The sequence below is a fragment of the Mustela erminea genome, chromosome 18 (assembly GCF_009829155.1).
Source record: "Mustela erminea isolate mMusErm1 chromosome 18, mMusErm1.Pri, whole genome shotgun sequence".
NCBI lineage: Eukaryota > Metazoa > Chordata > Mammalia > Carnivora > Mustelidae > Mustela > Mustela erminea.
Genome location: NC_045631.1, coordinates 19,605,338 through 19,622,780, shown reverse-complemented (window position 1 = coordinate 19,622,780; position 17,443 = coordinate 19,605,338). Strand labels below are relative to the sequence as shown.

Genomic DNA, 17,443 nt, shown 5'->3' with positions numbered 1-17,443 from the left:
GGGAGAAGCGGAGCAGCCACGACCGCTCTTCCGAAAGGGAGAGAGGAGGAGCCCGCGCTCGGCGGAGGGCGCCTGGCGGGCGGTCCTCCGATCCCGAAGTCGCTAGCCCGCGAGGTGGGTGGGAGCCGGGTGCGGAGGGCGCTAGGACCCCGCGGGCGCGGCTCCACCCCCTCTTCCGGCGGGCGGGCTCGCGGGCTCGGGGGCTGGGCGCAGGCCGCGGCCGCCAGTCGGCGCCGCCCGGAGCCGGGAGCGCGGCCGGAGCGAGGCGCGGGCTGTGGGGCCGCCCCGTGCCCGGCCCCGCTCGCCCGTGCCCGCTGCCCACCCGCCATGCCCGGGTTCGACTACAAGTTCCTTGAGAAGCCCAAGCGGCGGCTGCTGTGCCCACTGTGCGGGAAGCCCATGCGCGAGCCGGTGCAGGTTTCTACCTGCGGCCACCGCTTCTGCGACACCTGCCTGCAGGAGTTCCTCAGGTGCGGGCCGGGGGTGGGGAGCGGGGAACGGCCGTGGCCGTGGCGAGGGGGGACGGAGCGTGGGGAGGGGCCCAGGCGGGAGGCACGCCGGGCCTTTGTCTGCGCCGCGGCTCTCTGACCTCAGGGGCGCCCACCGTGACGTCACGGGGCGGCGGTGACGTCAGGCCCCGAGGGAGGACCCCACGCAGTAATGCGAAGGTTTCTGGGGCCCTTCGGAAGCATTCCGTGCCTGCCGGCGGGGTAGAGGTGGGAGAAAACGCCCTTCCTGACCCGTGGCAGGCCCTCCCCCTCACCTGAAAGCTGGAGCGGCCGCATCCTTGAACTTTGAATCCGCAGGGGAAGAGGAGGACAGAACCCTCGGTCCCGCACAGGGCCTTAAGCCTCTCGGGTTTCCGCCCATCTAACCTCCTGAGCTAAGAGCAATCCGAGAGCGGCAGCTATTGTTCTCCCATTTCACAGATGGTGAAACAAGAGATTCAAAGAAAGGCTGCGACTTGCCCACGGTCACACAGTTCCTTAAAGGTTTAAGTGGGATTAAGCCCGGGCTGCTTTTGGTCGCACAATAGAGGGAGAACTGTGACGCTACAGATCGCCCCTGAAGCCGTGGAACCGTTCGGGTGTCCCTCCTCGTCCCTGGGGATCTTGAGTACCGAGGGTGGTCTGTAAATCGTGAGGGAGGGCCGTGCATCCTGGGTGTAACTGAACTAGGGATCCAGGTGGCCCCTTGGCTCTGGGGCGTCTGTTGAGTTCTGGGCGCTCTGCCGTGTCGGGAATCTAAACTCCTTTGCTGGGAACTGTTCAGGCCCGGGTGTGGGGAGGCGAGATGAGGGAGCCCCCACTCCTGGGGAAAGTCGTGCCCCGGGAGCACAGGGGACAGCTGGGTCAGCCACTGCCGCCTGTCTGCTGAGGCGAGTTAGGGGCGCAGACAGCATTTCTGGGGTTCCTGCCTTCAGTGCACCCCGCTCCCTCTCTTAGCCCTCCGCAGCCCCTCGCTGGCGGAAATCTCAGCAGGCCCTTTGTTTTCAGTTCCCCCCAGTCTGGGCCGGCTCCTGCCCTCACATATGCTCCTGCGAGAGCTGCGGTGCTGCCTGCCCCCCTCCTCCTTTTCCTTCACCCTCCTCCCACCTCCCTGCAGTGTACACACATACTCCCCTACAGACACACAGTCCCATTGTCTTCTGCGGTGCCCTTCCCCGGCCCTCTGGTTTCCAGATGAGGCCAGCTTAGCCCCTGCCTCCACCCCCAGCCAACCCACCCTTACAGCCTCCGAGGGAGCAGGGGAGGGGGCTGTCAGGCCATTTCCCTCCACCACCTCCTCTGCCCCTTTCTCCAGCTTCTGCCCCTCCCCCTCCCGGAAATCCCCTCTTCCTCTCCCACAGCCCCCTCCCCCCATCCTGTTTTCTCCCCTGGGCCTGGGCCTCCACTGCACAGCCTGGAGCTGTCTGGGCCCCTCTCCTTCCCCTTCCCCAGCTCTTGAGCTGTGCAGCTGAGGCCCCCGAAGGACAGAAGTGGTTGAACAGGCTCTGTCCCTCACCACCACCCCCTACCCTACCAGGGTGTCCATAACCCTGGCGGAACCTTTGTCCTGGCTGGGCCCCAAGCTGCTGCTAATCTGCCTGAAGACTGGGGACTTGCCTCAGTCCCCTCCCTGTCTCCCAGACCACTAAATCAGCACATTCCTGAAGCAGCCCAACAGACCCTTCCCCCTATTGCCCACCCCTCTTTCCCCATTCCTGCCTGGGCTATTGCTCAGGTTGGTCCAGGAGCGCTGGCTGCCTTGTGGGCATGGGTGCACCTCTTCAGTACCTGGACATGTATTGTTCTTGGCATTGGTGGCATAACCAGTGGTGGTGATGGGGTCGGGGGAGGTGGGTGCTAGAGATCTTTAAAGCACCCGGGGCCTGAACTCCCCAGGTCCTACAGAGTAGCATCATGGACAGGCTGCCATGTGGCTTCCTCTTCCGCCTTGGTTTCTTGGTTTCTGCCTCCCACCTGCTTGACTCAGATCTGACGGGAATGCCATGCCTGAGGGCCTTGGGTCCTACTGGGTGAGCCTGTGCCCTGCCTAGGCCACGCCAGATGTGTGTGACTGGCCCTAGCCAGGGTCAGCAAGGTCATGTTGGTGGAAGCAGGTGTGCCAGCAGGTTTCTTGGTGCTGACCTCCCGGTGGGGATTAGTGCAAGGTGAAGTAGTGAAAGGAAGCTTTCAGAGGTTGCCTTTAGGTGACCAGAGTCTTGGCCGAGCTTGCCTGGAGGTTTTTTTTGCCCCAGCCCCTTGTGTGTGTACAGCGTAGTAGAACCTGTCTGAACTGTCCGAAGATGTCCAGGTGCTGCTTTACTTTGGGTCTCAGTTCTTCCATCTGCAAAATGGGGGGCACGCAGCCCCTTCCCATAGGCAGCTGGTTAGGACTGGTTAGGAGTGTAAACATTGCCTGAGGGTGAGACTCTCCTCTTTGCTTTAGAAGACACACCCTCACTGGAGGAGGAAAGGGACCTTTCCAGAAGGTCCAGAAACTGACCTTTGCCCTGGGTTCTGGGACAAGAATCCTAAGGGGGGCTGGGGTGCCCTGCCACTTAATTTCAGCCCATCGCTGCCCACCTCCCCACCTCCCCCTTCCCCGCATCGGTACCCCCAGCCAGTGAAAACTAACGGGTGGAGGGCAGGTGTCCTGTTGCTTTTCCAGTCCAGCTGCCCTCCTGGGTGAGGGGGGGAGGGATACCAGCTGCCACCTGTTGGCCAAATGCTCTCAGAGGCAGCTGTCTGCCTCCAGTGGGCCCAGAACCCCTCTCCTCAGGACAAGAGCTGGGATCTGGGGTCTTGGCTGAGAGGTCTGATGAGGGAGGGAGGGTACCCTGGTTGAGGGGGTGGGGCCTGGGTTCTTCCTTCCCGGAGCTGGAGCCTGACCCTATCCCCTCCCCCTTCACAGTGAAGGCGTCTTCAAATGCCCTGAGGACCAGCTTCCTTTGGACTATGCCAAGGTGAGCCTACAGTGCCAGGCGGGGGCCCAGGTTACAGGGTTTTGCCCTTGGTGGAGGTTGGAGCTGTTGGCAGCCAGTTGGCTCAGGGCCAGTGTCAACCCAGTACTGTGGAATCTTGTGCCCCCATGAAGGTGGCCTCTTCCCCTCCCACCAGGCCAGTTTGCAAATGAGGCCAGTGTTTGCCCTGGAGGGCAGGCACAATGCCCAGCCTGTGGGGGTGCACAGAGCCGCTCTGTGCCCGAAGGGAGTGCTCCCCTCCCCTTTGGGTGGCAAGCCAGACCCGTGGCTGACGGCCAGGACCCCTCTACCAGGAGGAAGGAAGCAGAGGATGTGGGGGCTGCCTGGAACTGAGCAGGCCGATTGGTTGCCCCTCTGGAGGGAGTGTCATGTACAGGCACGCTGGGGACCCTGGTGTCCAGCTTTGGAGCAGACACCACCTGTGCCTTTTATCGCTGGGCACAGAGGGGACTATAGATCAAGAGAGCGTGTTCCTGAAGCTCAGGTAGAGCTAGCCTGGCTGGGGTAGGGTGGGGTGGTGGTGACTGGGGACTGGAGCAGCCTCTGACCCTGGCCGGTTCCTCCCCATCCACCCAGATCTACCCAGACCCCGAGCTGGAGGTGCAGGTGTTGGGCCTGGCCATCCGCTGTATCCACAGTGAGGAGGGCTGCCGCTGGAGTGGGCCGCTGCGGCACCTGCAGGTGAGTCCCCGGCGGGGAGGGAGGGATGAGTCCTTTCCCGGCGGGCGCTCACCGTCTCCTTTCCCACCAGAGCCACCTGAATGCATGCAGCTTCAACGTCATCCCCTGCCCCAACCGCTGCCCCACGAAGCTGAGCCGCCGGGACCTGCCTGCCCATTTGCAGCACGACTGCCCCAAGCGGCGCCTCAAGTGCGAGTTCTGTGGCTGCGACTTCAGTGGGGAGGCCTTTGAGGTAAGCAGGGGCGGGGGGCCTAGCTGAGGGGTGTAGTTGAGCCGGGCACCCTTAACTTGGCCCCCCGGGGCATCTCCGCAGAGCCACGAAGGCGTGTGCCCTCAGGAGAGCGTGTACTGTGAGAACAAGTGCGGTGCCCGTATGATGCGGCGTCTGCTGGCCCAGCACGCTGCCTCCGAGTGCCCCAAGCGCACCCAGCCTTGCACCTACTGCACCAAGGAGTTTGTCTTCGACACTATCCAGGTGACGCCCTTTCTAGGTGGCAGGTGTGAGGGGTGGGAGCGGGGAGTCAGGCTGCTGACCTCTATCCTTCTCCTTCTGCGGCCCTAGAGCCACCAGTACCAGTGTCCGCGCTTGCCCGTGCCCTGCCCCAACCAGTGCGGCGTGGGCTCGGTGGCACGGGAGGACCTGCCTGGCCACCTGAAGGAGAGTTGCAGCACGGCGCTGGTGCTGTGTCCGTTCAAGGACTCCGGTTGCAAGCACAGGGTGAGCTATTCCCCACCACCACCACCACCACCCCTCGGCTTTCCTGCCAGCCCCCTTCTTGGCCCTCCATGGCCCCTGCTGTGCTGCTCGGAAGACTTTGGTCCTTCCCTGTGCCAGCCACTGCCGGGCTCCTAAGTGTCCTCTGTCATTCCCGTTTAGAGTTGGGGCCCTGTCCCCGGCCCCCTCTCTCTCCAGGGCCAGTGCCTACTAAGAACTGTCCTCCCTTCCTACCCCTTCTGCACCACCCCCCTGCGGCCCTGGGCTTTGCCCACAGTGCCCTAAGTTGGCGATGGCCCGACACGTGGAGGAGAGCGTGAAGCCGCACCTTGCCATGATGTGCGCCCTGGTGAGCCGGCAGCGGCAGGAGCTGCAGGAACTGCGGCGGGAGCTGGAGGAGCTGTCAGTGGGCAGTGACGGCGTGCTCATCTGGAAGATCGGCAGCTACGGACGGCGGCTTCAGGAAGCCAAAGCTAAGCCCAACCTCGAGTGCTTCAGCCCAGCCTTCTACACGCACAAGTATGGCTACAAGCTGCAGGTGTCTGCGTTCCTCAATGGCAATGGCAGCGGTGAGGGCACACACCTCTCGCTCTACATCCGCGTGCTGCCAGGTGCCTTTGACAATCTTCTCGAGTGGCCGTTTGCCCGCCGTGTCACCTTCTCCCTGCTGGATCAGAGTGACCCTGGGCTGGCCAAGCCACAGCACGTCACTGAGACCTTTCACCCCGACCCAAACTGGAAGAATTTCCAAAAACCGGGCACTTGGCGGGGCTCCCTGGATGAGAGCTCTCTGGGCTTTGGTTATCCCAAGTTCATCTCCCACCAGGATATCCGTAAGCGAAACTATGTGCGGGATGACGCCGTGTTCATCCGTGCCTCTGTTGAATTGCCCCGAAAGATCCTCAGCTGAGTACAGACGGGGCTCCCCGAGAAAGGGAGGGGGGATTGTGACCTCAGTCAGGAACTGGCTGAACCCAGAGAGGGGGCCGGACCCCCTTTCAGCCTCTTCTGCTGCCTAGGTTCTATTCCCTTGCTCCCCCTCCCGCCTTCCATTCCACCCTCAGGTGCCTCCTATTGGTGCTTCAGCCCTGGCCCCTGGAGGGGAGCCAGTCTTGGGGTCATCAAGGGCTTGGAAACAAGAGATCCCAGGGTCTTTCTCCTCTCCTGGGCAGGGAAGAAAGACATGCCTTGGTGCCGGTCACACTCTACCCGGGACTGAGGTGCCTGCTGGTGCTATGTCCCAAGAGCCATAGTCAGGGGGTGGGAGGTGGGAGAGGGAGGGGTAGTTAAAAGAATCTGTCTTGAGATCTGATTTCTCTTCCCCTTTCCCCAGCTGTGCCTCCCCTGGTTATTTATTACTTAGTGCTAGGGGGGCACGGCAGGGGAGCCCTGGTTTTTAATAAATCCTGAATTGTATTTATTAACTTGGTTCCAGCCTGACTTATCTGGGATGGTCAGGGCCCTGGAAGGCTGGCCCGACTGTGAAGGCACCGAGCCAAAGTCGGGCTGCTGCTCGCCTCTCTGCCCTGTTGGGTCGCCCTCTGGTGGACGACAGGAGAGCTGCATCGGGCTTTAGGAAAGCAGTTGCCTGCCGCTGCCCGTCTGGTGGGTAAATGGGGGAAGTGCAGGCTCTGGACTTTTTTTTTTTCTTGCTTTCTTCCTTTCTTTCTTTCTTTTTTTTTTTTTTAAGACTGGAGTCCCTGATCCATAACTCCACCAGACTAGTGTTTCTGCCCTAGATAGGTCTTTCTTGGTCTAATGACAGTAGCTATCATGTGGCAGACACTGCGAAGCGCTTTACATGCATGGCTTTAATACAGTAGGCAAATGAAGTCGCCTTTATCACCATCGTAAAAGAAGCCATCTCAGCCAGCTGTAGTGAAGACTTGGTAAGACTGCTTGTTTCCAGCACTAAGAATGTGCTGGACAGAATGGTCATCCAGTTCCAAAGCCCATCCCATACCCAGGGCCTAAGCAGAGCCAAGGGTCTTTTGGTTTTCTCATCCGTATTTGTTTACTCTCCATACAGGCCTCAGTGAGTGCGATTATCCACATCTGGCTGATGAAATAGGCACAGAGGCGTGAACTGACTCTCATTGCTCTTTCAGCTGGTTTGGGACAGGGCCTGGATTCTGTTTGAAGCTCTAGCAATCCCTGGTAGAATATCTCCCTCCAGTTTTGGCAGTAGGGTTGGTTTGGATCCTTCCTGTGCTTGCTTTTTGCCAAGTTGCTCAGCTACATGGGGCATCGTTAGTCTTATGGTAAGACAGGAGTACTCCTGTTCCCCTAGACTTGTAAACTGTACGATTCATCAGCATCGAGTCCCTTACTCTACTGTCTTGGCCCCGGGAAGAGGACCGGTGTGTGGCAGCTATTACCTAGTAGGGGAAGGTTCAAGGCTGGAGTTTTTGCCTTCACTCTCCCACATACAGGCCTGGGTGAAGAGAGCCCTTGTTAGGTGACAGGACGGTCTGAAATGCCAGCCTGGGGAACGAGCCACCAGCTTACCCTTCAAAGGGCCAAATTCAATGACCTAGGAGGAGATGGGGTCCTGCCTGCCTTGCTGAGAAAGGAAAGACCACCTCTTCCCCAAATAAATCATCTCCGTACAGTGACATCTGGAAGCTGGGAGGGAAAAGCATGGGCTCTAGCATCGGCTCTGTGGCTCCTCCCTTAGGTAGGAAGTGGAACCTCCCATCCAGCCTCGGTCTTCCCTTGGGCTCCCTCTGCTGGCAGCGCTGCCGTTGCGCATTCATAGGGGAAGGTTGAAGGGAGCCTTCTAGAGTTGTGTAACAGTGGGTGTCACAGTCAGCGCCAGACCCCAGATCTCCTCATCCCAGTGCAGTCGCAGGCAGGGAGAATTGCTTTGTGAAACTCCGGCCAGGTTATGCACCAGAAAGTAAGCTGGACTCTGCAAGCACCTGCCCAAAGAGGCCAGACATAACTGGGCTCCCCTTGGTCCACTCTAGCAGTGTGACTTCAGGCTCACTGCAAATATGTGACCCAAGTAGAAGGCGGCCGGCTTTCACAGGGATGTCATGGAGTAAAGGAGGCAAAGCGCCTTCTCTGAAGGGCACCACAGAGACTGGCATGCTCAGAAAGGGACCAGACTTGCACAACTCCATCAGTATTCCTAGAGGCCGCTTCCCGTGTTACAGATTACTGCACCTATTACCTCCACCAGTCAGAGGCCCTAAGAACTTCCAAAGTGTTGGAGGTAGGGGTGCCTGGATGGCTTGGTGGGTTAAGATTTCTGCCTTTGGTTCAGGCCATGATCCCAGGTCTCTGGGATCGAGCCTCACCTTGGGCTCCCTGCTCAGTAGGAGTCGGCTTCTCCCTCCCTTTCTCAAATAAAATCTTTTAAAACAAAAAACAAAGGAGGGCAGGGGGAGGGGTTTAGTCTTCAGTTGGCTCATGAGCAAACCAGATCCCTTTTTCAATGGTCCTCTAAGTACAAGTGACTGCACACTCAGCCGGCAGGGCAGGACAGAGCTGCAAACCACCTCGACCAGGGGGAGGCCTGGCACTGGCTGTGGGCCACCTCCTCAGGCTTCTGAGGGATAGACACTATATGGCTCCCCTCAAAAATGAGAACTGGCTTCCCTTCTGGAAGTCAGACATGTCAGAAACCATTGCAAGAAAAATGACCTCAAACATTCACAGCATTCAACGAATAGGACAAGATCAGAAGGTGAGTTTTTCCTTTTTACTGGTTTATAATAATCTTAAAAACCCCATCACACCCATAAACCACCACAGGTGAGAAGATGAGGGAGATGGAGAATGAGTGCTACAGTATGTGGACAGCGTAGGGAATCAGGTATTCCCTAGGGGCAGTGTGGGATGGAGGCAGGGAGCGTGGATAGGAGGCCCTGGCTTGGACCCTTATTGCTGGTTGGGGTTGGCTGGCAGAGGGGGAGGGGGCTCAGGGTGAACTAGGAAACATCTCACACCAAAGGAAAGGGTAGTTGGGGGGGGGTCACAGTACATTTTCCATGCAGACCAGGGGTGGGAGTGAGAGTTCAGAGAGTTGCACCCCTACACAGGAAGAGATGTGAGGGTTTGAGGTTTGATTTAAAGCCCCCAAATTGGTGTCTGGTCCAATTTCCTAAGATGGCAGCTCACCTTTTGGGGAAGAGGCATTGGAAAAAATTACAGCAAAAATACCTGGTTTGGAGATCAAGCAAGGGTAAGGGGAGACAGTGGTGTTCTTTAAATGTAATTCCGAAAAGCAAGAACCAGAAGGGGGCCCTGGGTGAGACAGTGGCCAACGCCTTGGGGGGCTGGCCCTGAACCAGAAGCTGCAGGCACCGCCCCCCACCCCCACAACACAAGGGCTCAGGGACAGGGAGGTACCAGTGTTCACAGACGGCAGGGAAATCAGAATAATAAATTAGGACTTCATGTTGCTATCATTTGGCATAACACAATCAGGCATTTTTTTTCTTTTTTTTCTTTTTAAATATAAGGCAACTTGCCAACACATAATTTAAAAACTGGTCTTCAGTCACATTGCTTCAGATCACTAGAGAATTTCTGGCTAAAGAACAGTGGATAGTATAGTAAACAAAACCCCAAATCTTAAATAACATCATCAGCTCACATTCCCCAGAGACAGGAAAGGTAAGGGCTTATTTGGTTAAAACAAAACAAAACAAAACAAAACAAAAAAAGAGCCCAACTACGTATCTTTAACAAAAAGGTGCAAGAAATTACGAAACATTCTAAATTTGAAGTTATAGAAAAGTCTTAAATTTCTAGCCAACTATTTGCCACTTGGGGATGAGACACGCTGAGCATGGGGTGAAGGATGGGCATGTGAAGGGCGGGCAAGGGCAGGAGGGGCTGTTTCCCACAGAGGTCCGCCTCCAGCTGTTAGAACCATGCTCATTTGGTAAAGGAAGAATTCAAAGAGCTTAAGGCTTTGTGTTTTGTTTTTTTTTTCTTTCTTTCTTTCTTCACTAAACTGAGGGGCTGCAAAAGGAGGTGAGGGTGAATGTACCTGTGGGGCCGCTCACACGCTACTCAAACCCACACTACATTCACACAGAAACAGGACATTTAAAACTTACAGTGTAGAGCAATATTCTTAGCCAGTGTAAAGAGAACCAAATGCATTGTAACTTTTTTTTTGGGGGGGGGGGATGTTTTTAATTCTGAACTCCAATGTGATCACCCTTTACCTACTTAGTTCCTCAACATCCTGTTTTGTTTTGCTTGGTTTCTGGAGGGGCATGGGGGATGGGAGCAACAGGTGATTAAGGAGAAAAGACAGTGAGAAAGGGATTTTGGCTGCACTGAATGGTCACTACCACCTTACTACCTTTCTCTAGCACTGGAAAGGGGGGTGTGGTCAGGAACTAAGATACCAGCACAAAGATCTTCCCATGCCTCAAGGCTAATAAGGCGGCCAAGTGCCTCCAGGGTGCCCTTGAGGAGTGTAGCAAGGACAAGTGCAGTGGCTCTGGAATCAACACAGGTGTACAACGAAGCCCTGAGGAATGGAGAGGGGTGAGAGGAGGTGAAGACTGGGTCAGTTTTGACTGAAGATCTTTGGGTGAATAAGGAATTAGCTTCCAGAGCACTTGGGAAGTCTGGCTTCTTAGTCCCAAAGACAGAGACAGACAGGGAGTGGCCAAGCTGAAGGGGCTGCACACCACAGCCACCTCCCCCAGGCCCCTTCCCCTTCCCACACCTCAGTCCTAAGGAAAACAGGCAGAGGTGCAAGAAAGGATAGGAGGTGCCTGGTAGGAAATGGCCAAGGCAAGGGATGAGAGGCAAGCAGAGAGAAAAGCCTGGAGCTGGGGTCAGGTCCTCACATAAACCCAGAAGTTGCTAGGGGTGGTGGAGGGGAGGATGAGGGCACAGGGGATCCCCTGCTGTCCTCAATTAGAGCCCACCAAATTCCCTTTCTTAGACATCTAAGAATGATCACACTGGAGCAGCGAAATTTTGAAACTATCCAATTACTCAAAAGTCTACACCTAGGAGGGTGCTGTAGGATGTGTAGTTTGTGGAGGGCACCAGGGCTCCCTATCTATACCCAGGGTGCTGAAGATGAAGATTTCGACTATCTGCGGGATCAGGGGCTCGGGTGCCAGGGGCTCGGTGGGCCTTGCTCAGCATGGCCAGGCTCTGTTCTCGAAAGCAGGCCTGTTGGAAATCCCCGCTTAGGTAATCCACCGTTTGCATCAAGCTGTTCTGGCTTGCCACCGGCCCACCCCCGGTCCCTGCTCGGTAGTGGGCCCCAGCAGCAGCCGTCCCACAGTCGAGGGGTGCACCCGTGGGCTGCCCACCATGGAACGGCATGGCGAGGTCCTGAGACCCCGAGCTGTCGCTATTGGGGGTGGGCAGAATGTTGTTCCACAGGGGCTGGAAGTAGTGACCATTTGGGTAGGCCAGTGGGGCTGCCAGGCCGTTGACGGGTGGGGATGGGGTTGGCTTCTCCAGGGCTGGCTTCAGATGGAAGGACTGTGCCAGGCAGAGTTCCTGCGGGTAGGCAGGGGCCTTGCCCACAAAGCCAGGCCCTGCCAACTCGCGTCCTGCTGCATGCTTGCCTGTCAGGCCAGGGGCCGGCGTCCCACCAGCCTCACTGCACATCTGCTGTAGGTGGGCCAGCTGGTGCTGGTTCCAGGCGACTGGCTTGAGGTCGCTAGGGTAGCCAGTGGGGGCTCGAGAGACGCCCGTGGGCAGGTTGACAGGGCCTGCGGCAGGCAGCGCGGCCGAGGCCGCATGGGTGTGCTCCATGGGATTGACCACACATGAAGGCATTGGCGTGGGGACGCTGTGGGTGGACACCCGGGTGCTTGCATTGATGAGCAGACTGCGACTAATGGGGCTGGGGTTGGCGATCTGGCCCTCACACACTGAGGTAGTGCTGATGCCCGCCCTCGTCTGGCAAAACTGGTTGATCTGGTGCACGATGCTGCTCAGGTCCGGGGGCTGGCTGTGCTGCAGGGTGGCCGCCATTGAAAGGGGGATAGTTGAGGTAGACACGGTCACATTCGGGGGGGCATCTGAGTCTGGCATCTTCCGACCTCCATGCAGCAAGGGATTGGGGGGGTGCTGGAGACCCTGGTGAGACAGGGCAGGAGGGTGGACCAGGCCCTGGGTCTGGGCCATGGGCTGAGGGTGGCCCAGGCCCTGAGGCTGCTGGAGGCTCTGAGGGTGGGACAGCGCCTGGGCTGGCGGGATACCCTGAGGGTGCTGCAGCGTCTGGGGAGGGGCATGGGCCAGGGTCTGTGCGTGCTGCAGGGCCTGCTGGCGGGCCAGAGCCTGGGCCTGGGGGTGGGCTAAAGTGCTGGGTGCCACAGTAGCATAGGGCGCCACTGGGGGGTTCATGATGGCCTCAGGGAGCAATCGGGCTCGGGTGCCGTCAAAGTCCTTGAGTATGCTTTTGGCTGGCACTTTGACAATGGCAAGCAGGCCTGCCTTGGTGGCGGCCTGAGTCGGGTAGGGGCTGTAGCGCTGGGCTGATGTGTCGAGGCCGTTCACAGTACGACGAACGTGTTTCCGCTGGGGAACCTTCACACTGTTGGGGAAGATTTTTATAGTCAGTGGGTTGTTTGCGACCTTCTTAGCATACGCGTCCAATTCGGCTGGGGTAGGATAGTGAGCAGCTCTCATTTTCTGTGTAGTGTCCCCTAGAGAGAGAGAAGGGTAAGGAGAGCAAAGAAGGAGAGGGAGCTCATCAGTGCCAAGCCAACCAGCCCTTCTAGATTCCCCTTCTGAGGGTGCAGGGTAGAGCAGGGGATAAGGAAGTCGTCCCTGGTCTTCTCTTCATCTTAGACCCAGTCTCACCGAGCCCCACAGGCACAAGCACTGCTAACATTTAGTCACTACTTATAACTGTAACTGGTCAGGCCTTGTGCTAAGTGACAGGCTTTCTCAATGAATCCTCGCTCCAGCTTTAGAAGGCAGCTACTATTAGGATTCTCATTTATAAATGAGGCCACCAAAGATCAGAACAGCAGAGCAACTTTTAAAGTCTCGGATTTTGGAGAGCCAGAACCTGGCCAATTGTCATGAAGGTTACTGATGGTTGTTCCCCTACATGGAACTCTAAGTTCCTACCAGCTTACACTGGCCTTGGGGGTGAAGGTTCTGCACGGAGCTGCATGTCAGAGCCCTCTGTGGCCACTCAGTCCTTTCCCCAAGACACCGTCGTAAAGAGGGCGCCCGCAGTGACGCCTCTTCAGGCTGCGGTGGTCTGGGAGGCAGCAGCTTTCCCTTGTGCCCCGGCAGCTGGGGCGCCATACCCACTGGGTGGGCACCCTGGCACAGCAAACAGGATGCTTTTTTCCTCAGGAGCAGAGGAATACGCTTGCCAGCATCCCTCCCCTAGCCTTATGTCACAAGTTCAGTTTTGTTTACAGCTCACTCTCTGCCTGATTGGGTGAGGATCAAAAGCCTTTATTTATTTCCTTGTGTGTGTGTGAGGGGGTGACAATAATGACAGGGCAGCAGGGAGGGAGCTGAGAAGAAAGGATTCAGAGAATCTTTAAGTCCCCCGAGCCAAAAATAGTCTGTATTCCACCCTTGTCAGCTGTCACTTTCCAAAATGAAAGAGGAAAAACCTGCCTTCCTTTGGAGGCTGCGGAAATACCCACTCAATGTGCCTCATTAACGTTAACAGTCTCTTTGTTCCCATCTCCAGCGGCCACCCATCGGGGGCTCCAGCGGATGTCAGACTTCCAGTCAAAAAGGAAAAGGTTCTGAGAACAAGGGCCCCGTAAGGATGCCAGGGTCCAGCAAAAGGTCTCAGCCCTCTACTCCCTCTCTGAGGTAGGGTCTCTCCTAAGTGTACATAGAAGGTGCTTAATAAAGGTTTGCTGAGCGAGTAAGCCCACAGACTGCCCAAGCAGAAGGAAGGGGCTTGGCGGGGAGCCTTGGCTCAGCTGGCGAACGCCCACCCTATTTCCTCCCCTTACAGGAGGCAGCCAAGACAGAGCAAGGACTAAGCTGACTGAATGCGCAGCTTGTGGCCTCAGCTGCCTTGGCCCTAGGAGACCCCATTCAGTCACATCACTGGGCATCAACTGAAAGGGAAGTGGCTCAAGGAGTGGGCTAGAGGGAAGAGGGCACAGCTGCCTTCCTTTGGTGGCATTGCTGGTTAGCCTGGCAGCAACTGCTTAGAAAATGCTGCTTTTAGAGGCAAGAAAAGAGAGCTCAAGTCCATAAGGCGCAGAGAGATTTAGTCCCACGCTCATCAAGGTAGAACTGAGCACAAGAGTACAGAAAGAGCTGTGCTCTCAGGGGCACAGTGCCACGATATAGTAGGCACTCCCACATGTTTGAGGTCTGCTTTATTAACCGCATACAGAATGGATGCTCTATCCATAAACAAAATGTTTGTAAGATGACTGACTTGGAGAGAGTCTTAAAAGAATGAATGTAAAAGAGATAGCTGAGTCCAGAAAGGAGAGGGAGGCCGAGGCCCAGAAACCTTCTCGAAGTAACACTAGCTGGGGAGCAGAATCAGAGCCCCGAGAGGAGAGTCTGAGTTCTGCTGCTTCTTACAAGCCACTGACCCTCAGGGGGCTTCGGTTTCCATAAAGTGGGGCCATTTTCTGACCCTTGCTACATTCTCCTAGATAAGAAAATTCCAGAAAATCTGGGATTACTCAAGACACCAGAATTCCATTAGAAACTGACCAGATCAGCCACTGTACTTAGGTGCTGACTGGTCAAAACCACGTGACTCTCCTAGCCCCGTGCCTGACCCAGAGCAGATGTGCAGAAGACTCAGTAAGTATCAGCAGTATAGGTTCTATTCTGACGGAACGACTTGGGCTCAGCTGAGGGCCAGCAGTCTAAAGCTGCCGGGGTTTAGTTCAGACAGGTAATACAGGTTGGCTCCTGGGCTTTCCTCCATGTTGGTGGGCTTCCCTTCTTGAGGGCCAGGGAAGAGAGAGTGGTACAGGGGCTTGCTGACTGATAAAAGTTCCTATGTTCCAAGTTAGTACCAAGTTTCAGAGTGTTTTTTTTTTTCCCCTAGCAGAGGCAGAAGGCAGCTTGGCTTGATTCAGGAGTATGGAATGGGACACGGATACCGATTAGTTCTCTTTGTCCTGCTTCTGCTGATGTTGACAGTGGTGATGAGGACAGTCAAATAAAGGAATCAGAATCACAAGAAGGGGGAAGGGTGGACACAGGCTGTAGTTATCTTTGTTAAGGACTCTCCAGGATGAGAGGAGTATACTGGATAAAAAAGAGGCTACATTCTTGGAATCTAGCACCATCCATCTCATGTACCAGACTTAAGTTCAGCCCTTGAAAGAAAAAAAACCCAAGTTTTCTCAACACTTTATCTCAGTCCCATGCAGTCATCCCAGAAGCTTGCTTTCTTCTCTAACATCTTCCCCTAAGTGTACAGCTGACACAGATACCACAGCTTTGTAAGCAACTTATTTTAATTTTTTTTAAAAAGCTATGTGCCCAACGTGACACTCAAACTCACAACCCTGAGATCAAGAGTTGTATGCTCCACAGACTGGGCCAACCAGGCTTCCCTGTAAAGCAACTTATTTAAATATGTGATACTAAGGGTGTTATTAATTGGGACATAAGGCAGTGCACAGGACAGGGAATCTGTGCTTAGAATCTAGATTCAAATACTGGCTTTATTATCTACTATTCAGGGTCTCAGTTATTCTTCATTTATAAACAAGGATGATACCTGCTGTCATACCTCACAGAATTTTTTTTAAAGAATTTCATTTTACTTTGGAGTGAGAGAACGAGCGAATGTGAGCACACACGTGTGCTCAAGTGGGGAGAGGGGGATAAGGAGAGGGGAGTCCCAAGAAGACTCCATGCTGAGTGCAGAGCCTGGTGTGAGCTTTGATCTCACGACCCTGAGATCATGACCTAAGCCAAAACCAAGTCTGACATTCAATCAACTGAGCTACCCAGAGGTACCCCTGTACCTCACAGAATTACTAGGATCAAGAGATTCAGTGAATAGGAAAAAGCTCTGTGAATAGGAACCATGACTATCAAAAGTTATTCAAGGATAGCACGTTTGGTTGAGTTTGTACAGATAGAAAAAGTAACCTGATGGAGAAAGCCCACACAGGACTTGAGTCTGGGACTCAAATGTAGCAGAAAGCAGTGTTGTCTATTCCAGGCACTGCAAGAGGTGGGGGCAGGTGGTGAAGGCCGATATCTCCCTGAATCCCAGCTTTCCACAGGGGCCTCCCTGTTTATCGTTCCATTTTGAAGGTCAGAAGACACAAGTACCATATGCAGCCGGAAATTCTATCAATAGATGGAGAGGCACAGGCAGTGTTTCAAACACTGGGTTTGGAGTCTGACCCAAGAGGGAGTTCTAGGGCGCCTGGGTGGCTCAGTGGGTTAAGCCTCTGCCTTCGGCTCAGGTCATGATCTCAGGGTCCTGGGATCAAGTCCCGCATCAGCTCTCTGCTCAGCAGGGAGCCTGCTTCCTCCTCTCTCTCTCTGCCTGCCTCTCTGCCTACTTGTGATCTCTCTCTGTCAAATAAATAAATAAAATCTTTAAAAAAAAAAAAAAGAGGGAGTTCTAATGTAGTCACTCAACATTAATGTGACACTGGCGAGAGGTACTCTAGGTCTCCTCCTCAAAAGAACAATGAGTTTCTCATATGGGATTATTGAGGAGCGAATAAGAATATGCATAAGTACACTCAAAATCGTGCCTGGCACATAGTAAGCAATCAACAAATATTAGCTAATATTTCTGAGATTTCTACAGCTTATCCAGTTTCTGGGCCAATTCACCATTTCCAGTCCCTTCCACTAGGGGGCAGACACGCATAGAAAAGTAGTAAAACTGGGTAATTTGAGGTTGGTATCAAACCCTGATACTCTTTAACGAAGGAGGTCAGAGCTGTTGACTAAAACATGATTTGAGGGGGGCCTAGGTATCTCAGTCAGTTAAGTGTCTGCCTTCGGCTCAGGTCATGATCCCAGGGTCCTGGGATCAAGCCCCACATCCGGCTCCCACTCAGTCAGGAGCCTGTTTCTCCCCTTCCCTCTACTGCTGCCCTTGCTTGTGTTTTCCTGCTCTCTGTCAAATAAATAAATAAAATCTAAACGAATTAATGAATGAATGACCTTTGGTCATTTCAGCCACTCACCTAGACATATTTACTGAGCCACCACGATATACCTGACGGTGAGCTGGGGAAGAGCAGAGGCTTGCAGTTAATGGGGGGGGGGGGGTAAGTTCAAAAACACATTTTCTAAGGAACTGGGAAAAGATGGGTCAGAGAAAATTTTTCTAAATAAAGTTCTCAAACAGCTGAGAACTCGCAAAACAAGTTAACATCATGGAATATACAATCTAGAAAAAGCTCTAGGAGGGTATCCAGCTAACCCAAACTGTGGTCCTCTATCAAGCCCAGGACCCACCAAGGCCAAGGCGTTCCTTAATCCAGACTGCCCCAAGGCAAATGCCACATCTAGGGTGGGAAATGCATTACATCCTCTTACAAAGAAAGGGGAGAGGAGGAAATGCTGGTGTTAGAAGGGATCAATCCTGTGATTCTGTACCCATAGTGGGGTAAGCCTGGGGAAAGTGATTAGCCAGGTGACTTCGAGTG

The 17,443-nt window shown here is 55.0% G+C and overlaps 2 protein-coding genes across 5 annotated transcripts in view; one reads left to right on the top strand and one right to left on the bottom strand.

Moving 5' to 3' along the window:
- Positions 1–202: 202 nt before the first annotated feature.
- On the top strand, positions 203–6,286 carry TRAF4 (TNF receptor associated factor 4). Its single transcript, XM_032320989.1, has 7 exons — positions 203–470; positions 3,397–3,448; positions 4,043–4,147; positions 4,218–4,379; positions 4,461–4,622; positions 4,710–4,865; positions 5,140–6,286. Exons 1-7 carry the CDS (start codon positions 328–330, stop codon positions 5,770–5,772), a joined length of 1,413 nt encoding a protein of 470 aa, XP_032176880.1. The 5' UTR covers positions 203–327; the 3' UTR covers positions 5,773–6,286.
- A 2,267-nt stretch (positions 6,287–8,553) lies between these two features.
- Positions 8,554–17,443, bottom strand: part of FAM222B (family with sequence similarity 222 member B) — an 83,296-nt gene continuing 74,406 nt past the window's right edge. For 3 of the 4 annotated variants that reach the window (XM_032320325.1, XM_032320327.1, XM_032320326.1), the window contains one exon: positions 8,554–12,505. In XM_032320325.1, the coding sequence (XP_032176216.1) occupies positions 10,896–12,505 (1,610 nt within the window). In that variant the 3' untranslated portion in view covers positions 8,554–10,895. Of the gene's footprint in view, positions 12,506–16,978; positions 17,022–17,443 lie in introns of all 4 variants that reach the window. The other variant, XM_032320328.1, reaches the window with a different exon arrangement.

What these genes read in the sequence shown, in the direction of transcription:
- TRAF4 (XM_032320989.1), top strand. Translation starts at nt 328, where the DNA reads ATGCCCGGGTTCGACTACAAGTTCCTTGAGAAGCCCAAGCGGCGGCTG. An exon ending in GGCCGCTGCGGCACCTGCAG is followed by an intron (nt 4,148 to 4,217) that starts GTGAGTCCCCGG and finishes CTTTCCCACCAG; the next exon opens with AGCCACCTGAATGCATGCAG. An exon ending in TTGTCTTCGACACTATCCAG is followed by an intron (nt 4,623 to 4,709) that starts GTGACGCCCTTT and finishes CTGCGGCCCTAG; the next exon opens with AGCCACCAGTACCAGTGTCC.